General features: G+C 41.1%; 1 protein-coding gene across 1 annotated transcript in view; it reads left to right on the top strand.

Moving 5' to 3' along the window:
* Positions 1–18,454, top strand: part of TFDP1 (transcription factor Dp-1) — a 103,309-nt gene extending 84,855 nt beyond the window's left edge. Inside the window, exons 10-12 of the mRNA XM_040425172.1 lie at positions 15,199–15,365; positions 16,187–16,268; positions 17,294–18,454. Of these exons, the coding sequence (XP_040281106.1) occupies positions 15,199–15,365; positions 16,187–16,268; positions 17,294–17,435 (391 nt within the window). The 3' untranslated portion in view covers positions 17,436–18,454. The remainder of the gene's footprint in view (positions 1–15,198; positions 15,366–16,186; positions 16,269–17,293) is intronic.
* Positions 18,455–19,115: the final 661 nt, after the last annotated feature.

Below are 19,115 nucleotides of genomic sequence, written 5' to 3'. Positions count from 1 at the left end.
TAAAGAACCGGCCATTTTTTGCAAATCTGACCAGTGTCACTTTAAGTGGTGATAACTTTGACTTATCCAGGCCATTCTGAGATAGTTTTTTCGTCACATATTGTACTTCATGACACTGGTAAAATGAAGTTAAAAAAAATTCATTTTTATTTATAAAAAAATAGCAAATTTACCTAAGATTTGTAAAAAAAAAAATGCAAATTTCTAAGTACCGATTTAATTCTGGTATTCAGATCTTCTGCCAGATCTCAATAGCGGAATTAACAATGCAAGTGTGAAAGTAACCTTAACTGCTGGATTCACATTTTTATACTGCCTAGTTTTGCTGTGTAATGTCCTCCATTACAGCTGCTGATTCGGAGTTTACCGAGTTAAGGAGCAGCGTTTAAACGGGAGTTAAAAAGATCTGGGAATAAATAAGCTTACACAAGCTAAGTGAATAAGTATATTTACTAAATGTGATAAATATGAAACAGAAAAATCACATCCAGGGTAGTAAAAGTAAAACACTGGACTGCAACACAATTGGGGGACTTCTGTCGCCATGTTGTAGCACATGGCCGACACCCCATGCTGATTCGAGAGAGAGTGTGACCTTACAACATCCTACCTAGATGATGTTCTCGGCTGAGTTTCGGTTGTTTCTTTGTGCAGAAAAGTTGATACCTTTCTGCCCCTCCTCCTAAGAATGTCCAGTGCGCAGCATGTATGTTTTGGAGATAATCACTTGGGAATGCAGCCTTCTCAGCCCAATGGGGGGTTTGTATATGTCTAACTATCTGTAACTCACTACACTGCAAAGAATATAGAAGGTGATATAATAATTAGAGGGGACAGAACCAATCGGCACTTAATTATGTAAAATGCCCTTATAACAAGCAGATTTTCCTGTTTCTTCATATCCTGTGACTGGGCAGACATGAAACCAGCTAGCCTCTGCCCATTAGCTCTGAAAACTCAGACAAGGTGCATAGTGGAAAACTGCTAAAATTGCCAGATAATTTTATGGTCGGAAAGTGTCATTCCTCATGTACACCCACGTGGCAGCTTATTCTTAAAAAATATCTGAAATGACAGTTACATTTTAACACTAGGGTTAGAGCCATATAATTTTAGAAGTTATTTTCCCTCCTATTATTTCTGGCACAGCACCATGGGGGGATTTTTCAAAACTGGTGTAAAGGAAAACTGACTGACTTGCCCAGAGCAACCAGTCAGATTCCACCTTTCATTCTTCAGAGCTATTTTGGAAAATAAAAGATGGAATCTGGTTGATATGGGCAACTAAACCAGTTTTCCTTTACACCAGCGTTGATCTCCACCCATGTGACTGTTTAAAAGTGGTTCCTACATCCTTTGTTTTAGACCAGGGTATAGAGTCCAATGCCTGAGGAACATTTGCAGACCACCATGCCTTTTTTTTTTTTAATTATTATTATTATTATTATTATTATTATTATTAGTGTTAGAGGAGTAGTGTCATGCAGCTCAGTGGTGTGCAAGTATTGTGGCCGTCTTTGGAATCCCATTATATTTGCAGAAAGGGGGTATCTTCACCAGTGTGGAACTCCACTAAAGAGTAGATGAAGTAGAATATGAATGCATGGCTATCTTTGTTTTTATTTTTATTTTTTTGGGCAGTATTGGAATACTGGTATGTATGTATGTATGTGTCATCTCTTAAAGGGGTTGTTTCATCTCAGATGATGGGGGCATCTCTGGGACCTGCACCTATCTTTAGCACGTAGCCTGCAAAATGGAGGGCGTACTGTGCGCAGAGGCCGCCCTCCCTCCATTCGTTCCTATGGGAGCACACTCAGATGTTTTCGGTAGTCTCATTAAAATGAATAGTGCGCACTACGCAAGCGTGGCCACCGCTCCATTCACTTCTATGGGCCTGATGGAAGTAGTCGAGCCAGCACTCGGCTATTTTTGGCAGTCCCATACAAGTGAATGGAGGACAACTGCGCATGCGTGTTGTGTTATAAAGATAGGTGGGACCCGCACTTATCAGACATTGGGGCATATCCTAGTGATGATGTTCCCCAAATGTCTGAGATTATACAGCCCCTTAAAATTCTTGAGTGCAAATGAGGATTCCCATTCTCTAAATGGGTTCCAGTCCTGGAAATGGAATTGGCACCTATTAGACATTTTATGGCATTTCAAAGTATTTGCTATAAATGTCTCAGATGGTAATACTCCCTTAAACTTTATTGCAGCCCTTGGGATTGATTCAATTTGACTGTATGGCCTTTAGACCAAAATAGGTTATGCACCCCTGTGTTAGACTGAATACTACCCACCCACCTTTCAGAAGAGGGAGTCTGAGGTGATTTCTAAAGAGAGACACTTGCCCTTCTACGCTTAGACTGTGAGAATGGGGTTTTAGGAGTATGTGGCTGTCGGCTCTTAAGGGACTATATACAGGAGTATGTGACCGTTCATATTATAAGTGATAACCAGCATGGGTTTACCAAGGACAAAAGCTGTCAGACTAACCCAATTTGTTTTATGAGGAGGTGAGTAGAAGCCTGGACAGAGGGGCGGCTGTGGATAGTGGTGGTGGATTTTGCCAATGTTTATAGGCTTAGAAAGTATAGTTTGTAATTGGATTGAAAACTGGCTGACAGACCGTGACCAGAGTTGTGGTCAATGATTCCTATTCTGAATTGTCCCAGGTGATAAGTAGTGTACCCCAAGGTTGAGTGCTGGGCCCTCTACTATTTAACTTAACCACTTGCCATCTGGGCCATTTGCCCCCTTCCTGACCAGGCCAAATTTTGCAAAACTGACATATCTCACTTTATGTGGTAATAACTTTGGAACGCCTTTATTTATCCAAGTCATTCAGAGATTGTTTTCTCGTGACACATTGTACTTCATGAAAGTCATAAATTTGAGTCAAAATATTTCACCTTTATTTATGAAAAAATCCCAAATTTACCCAAAAATTTGAAAAATTCGCAATTTTCTAAATTTTAATTTCTCTGCTTTTAAAACAAAGTGATACCTCATAAAATATTTATTATTTAACATTCCCCATATGTCTACATTATGTTGGCATCATTTTGGAAATGTCATTTTATTTTTTTAGGACGTTAGAAGGCTTAGAAGTTTAGAAGCAATTCTTCAAATTTTTAAGAAAATTGCCAAAACCCACTTTTTAAGGACCAGTTCAGGTCTGAAGTCACTTTGTGGGGCCTACATAGTGGATACCCCCATAAATGACCCCATTGTAGAAACTACACCCCTCAAGGTATTCAAAACCGATTTTACAAACTTTGTTAACCCTTTAGGCGTTCCACAAGAATTAAAGGAAAATGGAGATCAAATTTTTAAATTTCACTTTTTTGGCAGATTTTCCATTTTAGTCAATTTTTTTCTTTAACACATCGATGGTTAACAGCCAAACAAAACTCAATATTTATTACCCAGATTCTGCGGTTTACAGAAACACCCCACATGTGGTCATAAACTGCTGTATGGGCACACGGCAGGGCGCAGAAGAAAAGGAACTCCACATGGTTTTTAGATGCCATGTCCCATTTAAAGCCCCCTGATGCACCCTTACAGTAGAAACTCCCAAGAAGTGACCCCATTTTGGAAACTAGGGGATAAGGTGCCAGTTTTATTAGTACTATTTTTGGGTACATATGATTTTTTGATCATTCATTATAACACTTTATGGGGCAAGGTGACCAAAAAATTGGTTGTTTTAGCACAGTTTCTATTTATTTTTACAGCGTTCACCTGAGGGGTTCAGTCAAGTGACATTTTTATAGAGCAGATTGTTACAGACGTGGTGATACCCAATATGTATACTTTTTCTCATTTATTGAAGTTTTACACAATAATAGCATTTTTGAAACAAAAAAATTATGTTTTAATGTGTCCATGTTCTGAGAGCTATAGTTTTTTATTTTTTGAGAGATTTTCTTATGTAGGGGCTCATTTTTTGCGGGATGAGGTGACTGTTTTATTGGTACTATTTTGTGGGACATACGCGTTTTTGATCACTTTTGTGATGCAAGGTGACAAAAATTGCTTGTTTTGACATTTTGACTGTTTTTTTTTTTTTTTTTTTTTTTTTTTTTTTTAGTGTTCACCCGAGGGGTTAGGTCATGTGATATTTTTATAGAGCTGGTTTTTACGGACGCGGCAATACCTAATATGTATACTTTTTTTATTTTTTCTATTTTTAACTTTTTTTTTTCATTCCTTACTTGGACTTTTTTTTTTACATGTGAAACTTTTTTTTTTTTTTTTTTTCAACCTTTTTATTTTATTTTTTTTATTTTACACTTTTCGTCCCCCATAAGGTCATACAAGACCTCTGGGGGACATTTGCTTCACTTATTATTTTTTTTTTTTTTTCACTGTTGATTTCTCCTGTAACTGGGGCTGACATAGTAGCCCCAGTTACAGGACAAATGCACCCCTAGAGAGGCTGTACAGCATAATTCTGCGCTGTACAGCTTCACAGCAGGGCTGATCGAGGTCTCTGAGAGACCTCACACAGCCCCTGCACTCTCCGGTCACGGCGGTCACATGACCGCTTGGCCGGAACAGGAAGCGCATAGCGCTTCCTTCTCTGCAGACACAGCGCTCGGTGAGCGCTGTGTCTGCAGCGATCTAGAAGGCAGGGACACCTGGGCACTGTCCCTACCTTGTCTTAGGGTTGCCCTGCTGTCACTGACAGCGGGCAACCCGATCAGCAGCTGCACGGTTAGCGTGCAGCTGCACTTTCTGAAAAGACGTTCTGGAACGTCCGTTCAGAAATAGACGTCCACCCATAGGACGTTTATATCCTATGGGCGGACGTAAAGCGGTTAATAAATAAATATAGAGGATGGAATTGATAACACCATTTCTATTTTTACAGATGACCCCAAGCTATGTAGTACTGCAGTCTGTGGAAGATGTTCATAAACTACAAGCTGTCTTGAACACTTGAGTGTTTGGGCATCAACTTGGCAAATGAGGTTCAATGTGGAGAAATGTAAAGTTATGCATTTGGGTAGTAATAATCTGGGAGAGTCGCTTGTAGAGAAGGATTTGGGTGTACCTGTTGATCATAGATTGAATAACAGCATACAATGTCAATCAGCTGCTTCTAAGGCTACCAGGATATTGTCATGCATTAAACGATGCATGGACTTGCGGGGAAGGGATGTAATATCACTTTACAAAGCTTTGGTGCGGCCTCATCTGGAATATGCACATCTGTTCTGGACACTAGTTTATAGAAAGGATGCCCTGGAGCTGGAAAGTACAAAGAGCGACTCACCTGATGAGGTGCACGGAGGGTATTAGTTCTAAGGAGAGATTGAAAAAAAATTAATTTGGGATAAGATTAAAATTACATTTATTTAGTCTTAAGAAAAGATGTCATGCTTAAACTATACAAATGGATAAATCGCTTGTACAATAAATATGGTGAAAAGCTGTTCCATGTATAATCCCCCTCAAGAGACAAGGGGGCACAGTGTCCACCTGGAGAAGAAAAAGTTTAACCTCTGTATGTGACAAGACTATTGGAGGTAATACTTCCATCTCTTATGACAAGCCTACAACTATACATATTCCTGACAAGCAAAATATCTTGTGTTTGCATATATCTGGGAACTGTGGCCCTGATTTATCAAGCCTTCACTCCTACATTTTGGCTTCAAAGTCACAAAATGAGGCTTTTGTGACCCTTTTTTGAGCTTTCTTTCAAAAAATATTGCAACCTTTTGCACTTTTACACCACTCCAGTTTTTAAATAGGGTTGGGAAAGTGGGTGTAGTAGTTATGTTAAGGAGCTTTACTCCAGATTTATCCCTCAGACTTTAAGTCAAAATCTCAGTAGGAGGGTAGAGTAGGAAAACTGGGGTAGCTTTCTTTTCTAGACATGTTAGGTTTAAGGGTGACACAAATTTATCAAACAGCATGTGACATTTGATAAATGTGGCATATCACACAGCAGAACTGGCCAGATATTCCCCTCCTGATAAATTCCACCATATGTATGTGTTCATGCTTGTACATTTCTTTTTTCATTTGCACTCTACATTTTCTTTCTAGATTATTAGGACTTCTTTTGTTCTGTTTGCACTCTGAGAGTATTGGAGTAATGGTTGTTATCCTTTCCTTATTTCAATAAAAAATATTTCTTAAAACAAAAAAATCCAAGTTTGTGGAATAGTCGTCTGAGGACGTGTTCACATCATGTAGCTTGCTTGAATTTGATGGACTTGTCTATACTATATAGCTACAGTCAGGTCCATAAATATTGGTACTTCGACACCAGCGTGGTTTTGATTTAAATCGCTAGTCAGTAAGGCTTGATTTAAATCATAGTTTTCTACATAAAGACTAATTCTTTCTGGTATAACTTATAAGGCCTCTTTCACACTTGCGTTGTTGGGATCCGGCGTGCACTTCCGTTGCCGGAGGTGCCCGCCGGATCCGGAAAAACGCAAGTGTACTGAAAGCATTTGAAGACGGAACAGTCTTCCAAATGCTTTCAGTGTTACTATGGCACCCAGGACGCTATTAAAGTCCTGGTTGCCATAGTAGGAGCGGGCAGCGGGGGAGCGGTATACTTACAGTCCGTGCGGCTCCCGAGGCGCTCCAGAATGACGTCAGAGCGCCCCATGCGCATGGATGACGTGATCCATGCGATCACATGATCCATGCGCGTGGGGCGCCCTGACATCATTCTGGAGCGCCCCGGGAGGCGCACGGACGGTAAGTATACTGCTCACCGCTACACTTTACCATGGCTGCCAGGACTTTAGCGTCCTGGCAGCCATGGTAACCATTCAGAAAAAGCTAAATGTCGGCTCCGGCAATGCACCGAAACAACGTTTAGCCTAAGGCCGGAGCCGCATAAATGCCTTCCAATGGGCATTAATTCCGGATCCGGCCTTGCGGCAAGTGTTCCGGATTTTTGGCCGGAGCAAAAAGCGCAGCATGCTGCGGTATTTTCTCCGGCCAAAAAACGTTACGTTCCGGAACTGAAGACATCCTGATGCATCCTGAACGGATTTCTCTCCATTCAGAATGCATTAGGATAAAACTGATCAGGATTCTTCCGGCATAGAGCCCCGACGACGGAACTCTATGCCGGAAGACAAGAACGCAAGTGTGAAAGAGCCCTAATATGCAAGTAGATGAAGATTTTTAGAATAACAACTTTTCATATTAGTTTGATTAGGTTGATTCTGCATTCATAGGTTTGTAGAAGTTAGTATTAAGGTATTTTTCTCAACTCTGTTCATGTTATAATATTTTTGCTGTGTAGAGGCATGTGATCTCTGCTGAGCCAATTTCAGTTTTGAGAACTGCAAAAGTAAACCAAGCATCTGTGATATCTTGTAGGCAGAGAAACTGCCCAATAATCTTACAAAAACCTCTGGAAGAGCATGACCTTGTGAATGGATTCATGGAATTTATTTACCAAAAAAATTACACACCTAGAAACATAGAATGTGTCAGCAGATAAGAAGCATTTGGCCCGTCTAGTCTGCCCAATATACTGAATACTATGGATAGCCCCTGGCCCTATCTTATATGAAGGATGGCCTTATGCCTATCCCATGCATGCTTAAACTCCTCCACTGTATTTGCAGCTACCACTTCTGCAGGAAGGCTATTCCATGTATCCACTACTCTCTCAGTAAAGTAATACTTCCTGATATTACTTTTAAACCTTTGCCCCTCTAATTTAAAACTATGTCCTCTTGTAGCAGTTTTTATTCTTTTAAATATTCTCTCCTCTTTTACCTTGTTGATTCCCTTTATGTATTTAAAAGTTTCTATCATATCCCCTCTGTCTCGTCTTTCTTCCAAGCTATACATGTTAAGGTCCTTTAATCTTTCCTGGTAAGTTTTATCCTGCAATCCATGTACCAGTTTAGTAGCTCTTCTCTGAACTCTCTCCAAAGTATCAATATCCTTCTGGAGATATGGTCTCCAGTACTGAGCACAATACTCCAAATGAGGTCTCACTAGTGCTCTGTAGAGCGGCATGAGCACCTCCCTCTTTCTACTGGTAATTCCTCTCCCTATACACCCAAGCATTCTGCTAGCATTTCCTGCTGCTCTATGACATTGTCTGCCTACCTTTTGTCTTCTGAAATAATGACCCCTAAATCCCTTTCCTCTGATACTGAGGTTAGGACTTTATCACTGATTTTATATTCTGCTCTTGGGTTTTTACTCCCCAGGTGCATTAACTTGCACTTATCAACATTAAATTTTAGTTGCCAGATTTTTGACCATTCCTCTAGTTTTCCTAAATCCTTTTACATTTGGTGTATCCCTTCAGGAACATCAACCCTGTTACAAATCTTTGTGTCATCAGCAAAAAGACACACCTTACCATCGAGGCCTTCTGCAATTTCGCTGATAAAGATATTAAACAATATGGGTCCCAGAACAGATCCCTGAGGTACCCCACTGGTAACAAGACCATGGTCTGAATATACTCCATTGACTGCAACCCTCTGTCTGTCCCTCAGCCACTGCCTAATCCATTCAACAATATGGGAGTCCACGTACAGCCTTATTCTACATAATTAAAAAAATAATCTTTATTTCATGATGGAATAACCTTTGTATGGTAATATATTTTCCTCAAAAAGCATTTTATAAATCATTGATTTTTATCCACCCTGATCGACCCAATTCTAACATTTTTGGCTCTATACACCACCACAATGGATTTGAAATGAAACGAACAAGATGTGCTTTAACCCCTTAAGGACTCAGCCCTATTTTACCTTAACCCCTTAAGGACCGGGCTCATTTTCACCTTAAGGACCAGGCCATTTTTTGAAAATCTGACCAGTGTCACTTTAAGTGCTCATAACTTTAAAACGCTTTGACTTATCCAGGCCATTCTGAGATTGTTTTTTCGTCACATATTGTACTTCATGACACTGGTAAAATGAAGTCAAAAAAATTATTTTTTTTGCACAAAAAAATACCTAATTTACCAAAAATTTGAAAAAAATTAGCAAATTTCAAAGTTTCAGTTTCTCTACTTCTGTAATACATAGTAATACCCCAAAAAATTGTGATGACTTTACATTCCCCATATGTCTACTTCATGTTTGAATTGTTTTGGGAATGATATTTTATTTTTTGGGGATGTCATAAGGCTTAGAAGTTTAGATGCAAATCTTGAAATTTTTCAGAAATTTACAAAAACTCAATTTTTAGCGACCAGTTCAGGTCTGAAGTCACTTTGCGAGGCTTACATAATAGAAACCACCCAAAAATGACCCCATCTAAGAAACTACACCCCTCAAGGTATTCAAAACTGATTTTGCATACATTGTTAACCCTTTAGGTGTTGCACAAGAGTTATTGGCAAATGGGGAGGAAATTTGCGAATTTCATATTTTTGTCAAATTTTTCATTTTAACCTATTTTTTCCACTAACAAAGCAAGGGTTAACAGCCAAACAAGATTGTATCTTTATTGCCCTGACTCTGCCGTTTACAGAAACACCCAATATGTGGCCGTAAACTACTGTACGGCCACACAGCTGGGCGTAGAGCATGGGTGTCAAACATGCGGCCCGCGGGCCGCATGCGGCCCGCAATGAATATCTTTGCGGCCCGGCAGTCTAGTATCTCTGAACATGAGCGCTGCTATCGGCGCGCTCATGTTCTCTCAGCAGCACGGGGAGAAGGAAGCTGTCCTCCCTCCCCCCTGTGCTGCTGCCGCTGCCACCAATGAGAAGAGAGGGGGGGAGGAGGGGCGGGCGCACTGCGCCACCAATGAGGAGAGAGGGGCGGAGGAGGGGCGGGCGCACTGAGCCACCAATGATAGGACGGACTATTCCCATTTCCCACACAGAGCGGCGCCCAGCGATGTCTCAGCACTCACCATTAGTCCTGGGCGCCGCTCCGTTCGCCCGCAGTGCCCCATTACTGTCTCCTCTCCTGCTCCACATGCTGCTGATTACTATCGGAGCGATGGGAGGAGACATCAGCCTTACTAGTGGGCGTTCCTTCTCCCTGCGCTGCGATTGGACAGCGCTACAGCCAGGAAGAAGGAACGCCCACTAGTGAAGCTGATGTCTCCTCCCATCGCTCCGATAGTAATCAGCAGCATGTGGAGCAGGAGAGGAGACAGTAATGGAGCACTGCAGGCGAACGGAGCGGCGAACAGAACTAATGGTGAGTGCTGAGACATCGCTGGGCGCCGCTCTGTGTGGCCTGATAGTAAGAGTCAGTCTTTAACACAATACAGGAGGCGGGTGCCGGCAGCAGAATCGCATTGCCGGCACCCTGCCGCTGACAGGGAGCTGCGATCAGAGGCAGTTAACCCCTTAGGTGCTGCACCTGAGGGGTTAACTGCTGATCTGCCAGTACCAGCCTCCTGTATAAAGGGGAAATTTATCATTGGTGGTGCAGTGTGCCCCCCTCAACCCCCCATCCCATTAAAATCATTGGTGGCACAGTGCGCCAGCCCCTCTCAACCCCCCCAGTATTAAAATCATTGGTGGCAGTGGCCACAGGGACCTCTCCCCTCCCCCTCATTGGTGGTGCAGTGGCAGCTTCTGATCGGAGCCCCAGCTGTGTAAGCCTGGGGCTCCGATCAGTTACCATGGCAGCCAGGACGCTACAGAAGCCCTGGTTGCCATGGTAACATCCCTGAAGTCCTATTCACCCTAATAGAGCTGAATAGGACAAGGGATGAAAGATCCCAGGTTCTCGCCCCTAAGGCTACTTTCACACTTGCGTTCAGAGCGGATCCGTCTGAGACGGATCCGCTCATATAATGCAGACGGTGGATCCGTTCAGAACGGATCCGTCTGCATTATATTGTAAAAAAAATTTTTTTTTTTGATGCGGCCCACATAAACTTAAATTTTTTTTTTTTTGGCCCATGTTAGCCTTTGAGTTTGACATGCTTGGCGTAGAGTGAAAGGTGCGCCGTTTGGTTTTTGGAAGGCTGATTTTTATGGACTGGTTTTTTGACACCATGTCCCATTTGAAGCCCCCCTGATGCACCCCTAGAGTAGAAACTCCAAAAAAGTGACTCCATTTTAGAAACTACGGAATAGGGTGGCAGTATTGTTGGTACTAGTTTAGGGTACATATGATTTTTGGTTGCTCTATATTACACTTTTTGTGCAGCAAGGTAACAAGAAATAGCTTTTTTGCCACGTTTATTTTTTTTTGTGATTTACAACATTCATCTGACAGGTTTTATCATGTGGTAATTTTATAGAGCAGGTTGTCACGGACGCGGCGATACCTAATATGTATACAATTTTTTTTATTTATGCAAGTTTTATACAATAACTTCATTTTTAAAACCAAAAAAATGTTTTAGTGTCTCCATAGTCTAAGAGCCATATTTTTTTCAGTTTTTGGGCGATTATCTTGAGTAGGGTCTCATTTTTTGTGGGAGGAGATGACGGTTTGATTGGCACTATTTTGGGCTGCATATGACTTTTTGATCGCTCGCTATTACACTTTTTGTGACGTAAGATGGCAAAAAATGGCTTTTTTTTACGGTGGTCACCTGAGGGGTTAGGTCATGTGATATTTTTATAGAGCCGGTCAATACGGACGCGGCGATACCTAATATGTATACTTTTTATTTTATTTATGTAAGTTTTACACAATGATTTCATTTTTGAAACAAAAAAAATCATGTTTTAGTGTTTCCATAGTCTAAGAGCCATAGTTTTTTCAGTTTTTGGGTGATTATCTTGAGTAGGGTATGATTTTTTGCGGGATGAGATGACGGTTTGATTGGTACTATTTTGGCGTACATGCAACTTTTTTGATCACTTTTATTACCTTTTTTGGGAAGTAAGGTGGGCAAAATTTCAATTTTCTCATAGTTTTTATTTTTTTATTTTTATGGCGTTCACCGTGCGGCGAAAGTAACATGACCGTTTTATAGATCAGGTCGTTACGGACGCGGCGATACCTAATATGTGTAGTGTATTTTATTTTTTTAATTTTTATTCAGTAAAAAATGTTTTTTTTTTATCTTAACTTTTTTCACTTTTTTTTACATTTTTGTGACCCAGACCCACTTGGTTCTTGAAGATCCAGTGGGTCTGATGTCTGTATAATACAGTACAGTACAATATATATTGTTCTGTACTGTATTTTACTTACACTGAACAGATCTCTGCTTTCAGCATAGATCTGTTCAGCACCATGGACAGCAGGACGCCTGAGCAGGCGTCCTGTTGCCATGGGAACCCTCCCCGTCTGCTCAGAACTTCGCAGACGGGGAAGGGTAAGCACGGGGCTGAGGGGGGCTCTCTGGGGGCTCTCTCCCTCTCCATCGGGGGGCTGCAAAGGCCGAAATCCCGTTCCAATTAACCCCTGGGGCGCCGGAATACAGATTTTAAGTCAGGACGTACCGGTACGTCCTGGGTCCTTAAGGACTCGGGAAATAGGGCGTACCGGTACGTCCTGGGTCCTAAAGGGGTTATCCCACTTTGCGTTTTTATACTTACCTGCTGCCACCGCGCGTTCACTTCCTGGATTATGGCTGGGGGCGGGCTTCATCTTGATTGAAGTCTTCTCCCGGCCGGGCCGCGCACTGGACTGAACGTGCACGCTGCCGCGCATGCGCAATGTGACTTATTTCTGGCCAGTATAGTATAGAGCCGGCGTGCGCGTTCGCAGCTCTGTACTATTCTGGCCGGGAAGAAGTCACCGTCGCGCATGCGCGGCAGCGTGCGCGTTCAGGACAGCGAGTGGCCCGGCCGGGAGAAAAGGAGTCTTCTGGGCAAGCGCGACCATCGGGATTTTGCAGAAGAGCGGTGGTCGTAACCAGGGGAGACCGAGTCACAACAATAAGGTAAGTGGGGATGAATTTTATCCTAATCGGTGGGAATTTGTTAATAAAGTATATTTACAAAAATGATCACTGTCAAATCATTAACAGATTTAACAGTGATCATTATGATGGGATAACCCCTTTAAGGACTTGGCAATTTTTTGCAAATCTGACCAGTGTCACTTTAAGTGCTGATAACTTTAAAACACTTTGACTTACCCAGGCCGTTCTGAGATTGTTTTTTTCGTCACATATTGTACTTCATGACACTGCTAAAATTGGGTCAAAAAAGTTAATTTTTTTTGCATAAAAAAATACCAGATTTGCCCAAAATTTTGAAAAATCTGCAAATTTCAAAGTTTCAGTTTCTCTACTTCTGTAATACATAGTAATACCCCCATGTTTTTGAGGCCCTCTGTATTCACTCTGGTGAAGTCTTCTCTTGATTGATGACTTTGACACACATACACCTACCTCCTGGAGAGTGTTCTTGATCTGGCCAACTGTTATGAAGGGAATTTTCTTCACCAGGAAAGAATTCTTCGGTCATCCACCAAAGTTGTTTTCCGTGGTCTTCCGGGTCTTTTGGTGTTGCTGAGCTCTCCGTTGCAAATAGCAGACTTGAAATGAACTCTGAACCTTTTATCTGCTCATTGTAATTGGTATAAAGAAGGAATAACACACACCTGGCCATGGAACAGCTGAGAAGCCAATTGTCCGATTACTTTTGGTCCCTTTAACAAGTGGGAGGAACATATGCAAACTGTAATTCCTGCACCGTTCACCTGATTTGGATGTAAATACCCTCAAATTAAAGCTGACAGTCTGCAGTTAAAGCACATCTTGTTCGTTTTATTTCAAAACCATTGTGGATAGCCAAAAATGTTAGAATTGTGTCGATGTCCCAATATTTATGGACCGGACTGTATTTGGCTGTACTGCAAATTTTTTACTTTAAAAAATAAATAAAAATACTGTGCTTTAACCTCAATGTTCCTGTAAGCACATAGGATGTCATATACAATGTCCTCTATAAATTTGTGAAAAATCCAGACCAGAAATCTGTAAAGGTAGTATACCGTATTAATCACTTTTAAGTTTCTGAGAACCAGTATGTTTGACAATGAGTAACCGTGTCGGTATTGTCTGTGGGCTCTTTCTGGTATTGAGTTTCAGCCATGTTGACAAGTTGCAATACTGTACACAGCACATGCAGATTGTGATCAAATTTTTATCCATTGGGTACAAATCGGACCAGATTCTACTACCTAATGGATAGTTGATTAACTTAGGCAACCAATGGATGCTGTAAAGTTCATCTGGGGGCTCAAATGGCTCAATCCCCTCAGGTTTCAATAGAAATGAGTAAAATTGTCAATCTGAGGGGTAAAATCATTACCGGAAAGTCGAGACAGGATTTTTCACTGTTTTATTCTACATCCGGAGCAACTTAAACTCTGTACTAGGGCTGCAGCCAACGATTGAGTAATCTATTAGTTGTCGATAATTTTATCGATCAGGGAAAAACGCTAAAATGAAAAAAAAAAAAAGGGTTTATATGATTTTACTTGAAAGATTATGTTCAAAGGCCATATTAAAACAAATAATGGATGACACTGTTATGGGGAATCTGTGGATGACGCTGTTATGGGAGGGATCTGTGGATGACGCTGTTATGGGAGGGATCTGTGGATGACGCTGTTATGGGAGGGATCTGTGGATGACGCTGTTATGGGAGGGATCTGTGGATGACGCTGTTATGGGAGGGATCTGTGGATGACGCTGTTATGGGAGGGATCTGTGGATGACGCTGTTATGGGAGGGATCTGTGGATGACGCTGTTATGGGAGGGATCTGTGGATGACTCTGTTATGGGGAGGGGGACCACAGCGCCAGCCAGAGATCCCCCTCCCCATAACAGGCCCGGCAGTAACTTTATCTTTAAATCAGCGCATCTTACCTTCCCATGAAGCTCCAGTAACAGGCAGAGCGGGTGGTGGCGTAACATCACTCACTCACGTGATGCCCCTGCTCCGCCCACTTTATCAATGAAGCAGGCGGAACATGCGTGTCACGTGAGTAAGTGACGTTACGCCGCCCACTCTGCCTGTTACTGGAACTTCATTGTAAGGTAATAAAGATGCACTGATTTAAAGTTAAAGTAAACCGCCCGCATAGCAACTAATCGGCCGATTATTCGACAATGGGATTCGTCGACAACGAATCCCGTTATCGAATATTATCGATAACTTTGATTAATCGTTGCAGCCCTACTCTGTACGCTATAATTCAGCATCATTGTCCATCTGCTTCCATACAGCTTTTAATGTATACAGCATCTTTTTTCCATACAGCATCTTTTAATGCTTTATCTGTTTGTTTCAGGTTTGAATATCTTTTTAATTTTGACAACACATTTGAAATACATGATGATATTGAAGTACTGAAAAGAATGGGAATGGCATGTGGGTTGGAATCTGGTAGCTGTTCAGCAGAAGATCTAAAAACTGCAAGAAGCTTAGTACCAAAGGCTCTAGAACCATATGTTACAGGTAAGTGGACAGAGGCAGACTGGGACGTTAAAGTAGACCTATGTTGTAGATGGGTTCAAACTGAAAGAAGTGGGACAACAGTAGTAGGAGGGCGAGCAATACCGTAGTGCAGCACAAAATAGTGCCGCTCCTGCTGCAGTATTTAACTGCATTGCAGTCCTGAGGCCTTGTGCCTGTAGCTGCCAGCCAAATGCATAAGTATTTGATGCTCCTAGCATTAGTTGATGCTGAGGGCATCAGGTTATGTGCCTGGCCAGTGACATGAGGGCTTGTGTGGGCCCCTGTGCATTTGCCGACCAGGAGATCCTGCCCCTGTAAGTGGCTACTGTCGCTGATGGAGAGGTTAATACTGTGCTTGTCCTAGCAACTTGTTTGCTGCTTGAAAACAGACCTTTCTATATAGTGACTATGCTTTAGCTTACCATTTTAAGGTATAAACATGTATTGCAGCATAATACAGTGTGGTAAATAAACCGTGGGCTCACAGCATGTGTTTGCAATCCGTTTAACGTATACAGACATGACCTTTTCCAGGCTCGCCTTCTGCCATCCAAGATGGCAAGACTACCTTATGCAGGGGGTGCACTTGCTAGTCCAAAATGCGTCCTGCTGCTCTCGGATTGACCAGCACTGCTCACACGAACAGTACTGGTCAATCTTAAAGGGCAACTGAATGAGCAAAAAGTGTCTTCAAACCTTCTGTGACAGTACCATAGAAGTTAATGGAGTTGTTGACATTCATGCGCATCAGCTCCACTGAAACGTGGAATTTGTGAACCCCAAGTATTGAGTTGTTTTATTAAACAGTTTTTCCTTTTTAGAAATGGCTCAGGGATCCATCAGCAGTGTGTATGTGTCGTCTACGTCAGGTTCAGTGTCGAATGGCCGAAGGTTTTCTGCCAGGTAAGTAGTTTGCTTTTACAGAAGTTCTTCAGACCTTTGTTCAGTAGGAGATTCCAGTGTGCATATTTCTCCCTTACCATTGTTTTACAGTAAGTTGTATACACACATTACAGCTGCAGATTTACACAGGATACAATGCTATGTGGACCTGCAGCTTGTACATGTCAATGTCTGACCGTTGTGGAATGTATTAAAGTTTTTGGTCCTTTTTATCTTCATCCTCGCTTGTATTCCATTGTTGTGTGCTGACAAACCAGCAGTAAAATGCATTGAGAGGACTCTCCTCTCCATTATGTGCGAGCACGGGAATGCAAGCGTGGATGAGGATAAAAATGGCATATACACTCTAGTTGGAGGGGTGTTGGAGCTTACATATTCCCTTTAACATACAAAAAGTGATACGCTTTTCCAAATATGACATTGTTTTATGCTGTCACTGACGGTAACAGGTTTTCATTAAAGGGAGTCTGTCACCTCCATATGGCCATATACAGCGCTTACATGGCTCTGTAGCACACCTATACAGGATTGTAACGGTACCTTTGTGCTTTTCTTTAGACTTGCACAAGCAGGAAAAACGAAGTTTAATTTATATGCAAATGAGCTCTCGCAAGTGCCCAGGGGCGGCGTTCAGTGTGTAGGTGCCCAGGCTGCTCTGCCTTCTTTTCACTTTACTCCTCCCCGGCCTCTTCCTTTGCCCGCCCTCCAAGTCTCTTGCCTCATCGATAGGGCAAAGGAAGAGGCCGGGGAGGAGTAAAGTGAAAAGAAGGCAGAGCAGCCTGGGCACCTACACACTGAACGCCGCCCCTGGGCACTTGCGAGAGCTCATTTGCATATAAATTAAACTTCGTTTTTCCTGCTTGTGCAAGTCTAAAGAAAAGCACAAAGGTACCGTTACAATCCTGTATAGGTGTGCTACAGAGCCATGTAAGCGCTGTATATGGCCATATGGAGGTGACAGACTCCCTTTAAGCAGTCCGTTGTGTGCAAGAAAGATGCGTGTAGTAATATAGTTTGTTTTGTAGTGACTTGACCACTGATGGGATGCTGGCAACTAGTTCCAACGGATCACAGTACAGCAGCTCCAGGGTGGAGACGCCTGTCTCTTATGTTGGAGAGGAGGAAGATGATGATGATGATGACTATGAGAATGATGATGATGACTGATGTGAAATGTATTCAGTAAAAAAAAGACTATAAAGCTACAGGAACTTTGTTTTGTGTGTTTCTTTTCCTCTGTTTTAACATCACTTCTATGAAATTAAATTGCCAAGGCAATTCGTCGTAGCAAAGCAAAGGTTTTTCTAATCTAGGTGACTTGTTTTCCTATCTCCATTTTTGTGCAGTGGATGTTTGGTTACATTTATTATTCTAAATGTTTTTCCCTGCCCCAAAGTTTTTAATTTCTAATGTATTGTCCACCTTAAATACAAAATAAAACTTTATGCTGAAGTATAAAGAAATGAAACCACACTTTCAAATTGGCATTTTTCTCAGAATTCTTCGATAATGTGGGGTAAAGTATGGTTTTGTGAAATCATGCAGCGTCCAAAGGCACATTTTTCAATTTGCATATGAAACACTCATAATTTGACCTATAGCCATTTTTATGCTTTCTATTGTAAAATATATGTTTTGGGGAAATTACATTTTCTGGCAAAGGATATTTCTGCAGTGCTGGTGCAGCTATGTGAAATGTCTTGAAGGTTGCTATATACAGTATATAAATATAAATATTGCTTATAGTATAATTTGCCTGAATTCTTCCAGGTAAAACTTTGATTTTATTTTTTGTTATATATAGTTTACATAATTATCATTTGTGTTCTGAAGCAAATGTTTTGTATTTGTTTCCTAAACTTGCATTGTAATCTATTATAATGTTGAAATTATAGAGTTTTAAGCTTTTTATTTTATTTTTTCCCCCATCCCTTGCCATTTTGGATTTGTGAATAATTTTTAGCAGTTCATATTTTATATGATGAATTTAAAGGCAAGCTGTAGTGGTTTTGGATAACAATTCACAAAATGGTTAACTGCACAAATGCTGTCAGCTGCCTGCTGAAGTACAATATTCTTTTTATTGGAACATACATACACTTATGTAATTTTATTAACTATACAGAGACTTATAAATGATTTGTTTAACTTGGCACTGTTAGTTTTATTAATAAAAAGTGCATGGGCATTGAAAAGTTGTTCTTGAATTTAATTGCGAAGAAATTTTAGAAAGGTCTGCTATTTTGAAATTAATTTTAAAAGTATGCATTAATATGCAATATGGTTTGAAAACTTTTATGGTTTTGTAAGGTTTCCTGGTACTTGCTATTAAATGTGCCGTCATATTCATGTATACTGTTTCAATATAATATATATATATATATATATATATATATATATATATATATATATATATATATATATATATATATTAGTAGAGATGACACCACCACCCCCAAGTAAATACTCCACATGTAGTCCTTGGGCTGACCTTTCTGGTATAGCTCCCATAGGGTTTGTCACCCAGCTTGCGTCCAGAATGGCAAATCTGCTTATTTCCACAGCAGTTTGGAAGCAGGGTTTCTAGGACACTTGTGAGCTTTAATGGTAAGCACATTATCTGCCATCCAGGGTTGCAAAGATTTTGTGTTCAACTGTAGTTCATGTTTTACTGAAGGCAACATTGTTATATTTATTTTTCATAGTTTGTGTATGCTGCATTTTGTGTGACTTATGTTTATGGGTGTTGTAACCCATCTCTCTCTTGTATTGTAAAGGTTATAAAAACTGTGACATTTTTTCAAATTTTTAACCCTTCCGCAGCCAGGTTATGTTTAACCCCTTCAG

Source organism: Bufo bufo, chromosome 3 (genome assembly GCF_905171765.1).
Source record: "Bufo bufo chromosome 3, aBufBuf1.1, whole genome shotgun sequence".
Classification (NCBI taxonomy): domain Eukaryota; kingdom Metazoa; phylum Chordata; class Amphibia; order Anura; family Bufonidae; genus Bufo; species Bufo bufo.
The sequence above is the reverse complement of the archived record's forward strand: the minus strand, read 5'-3'. Positions and strand labels throughout refer to the sequence as shown.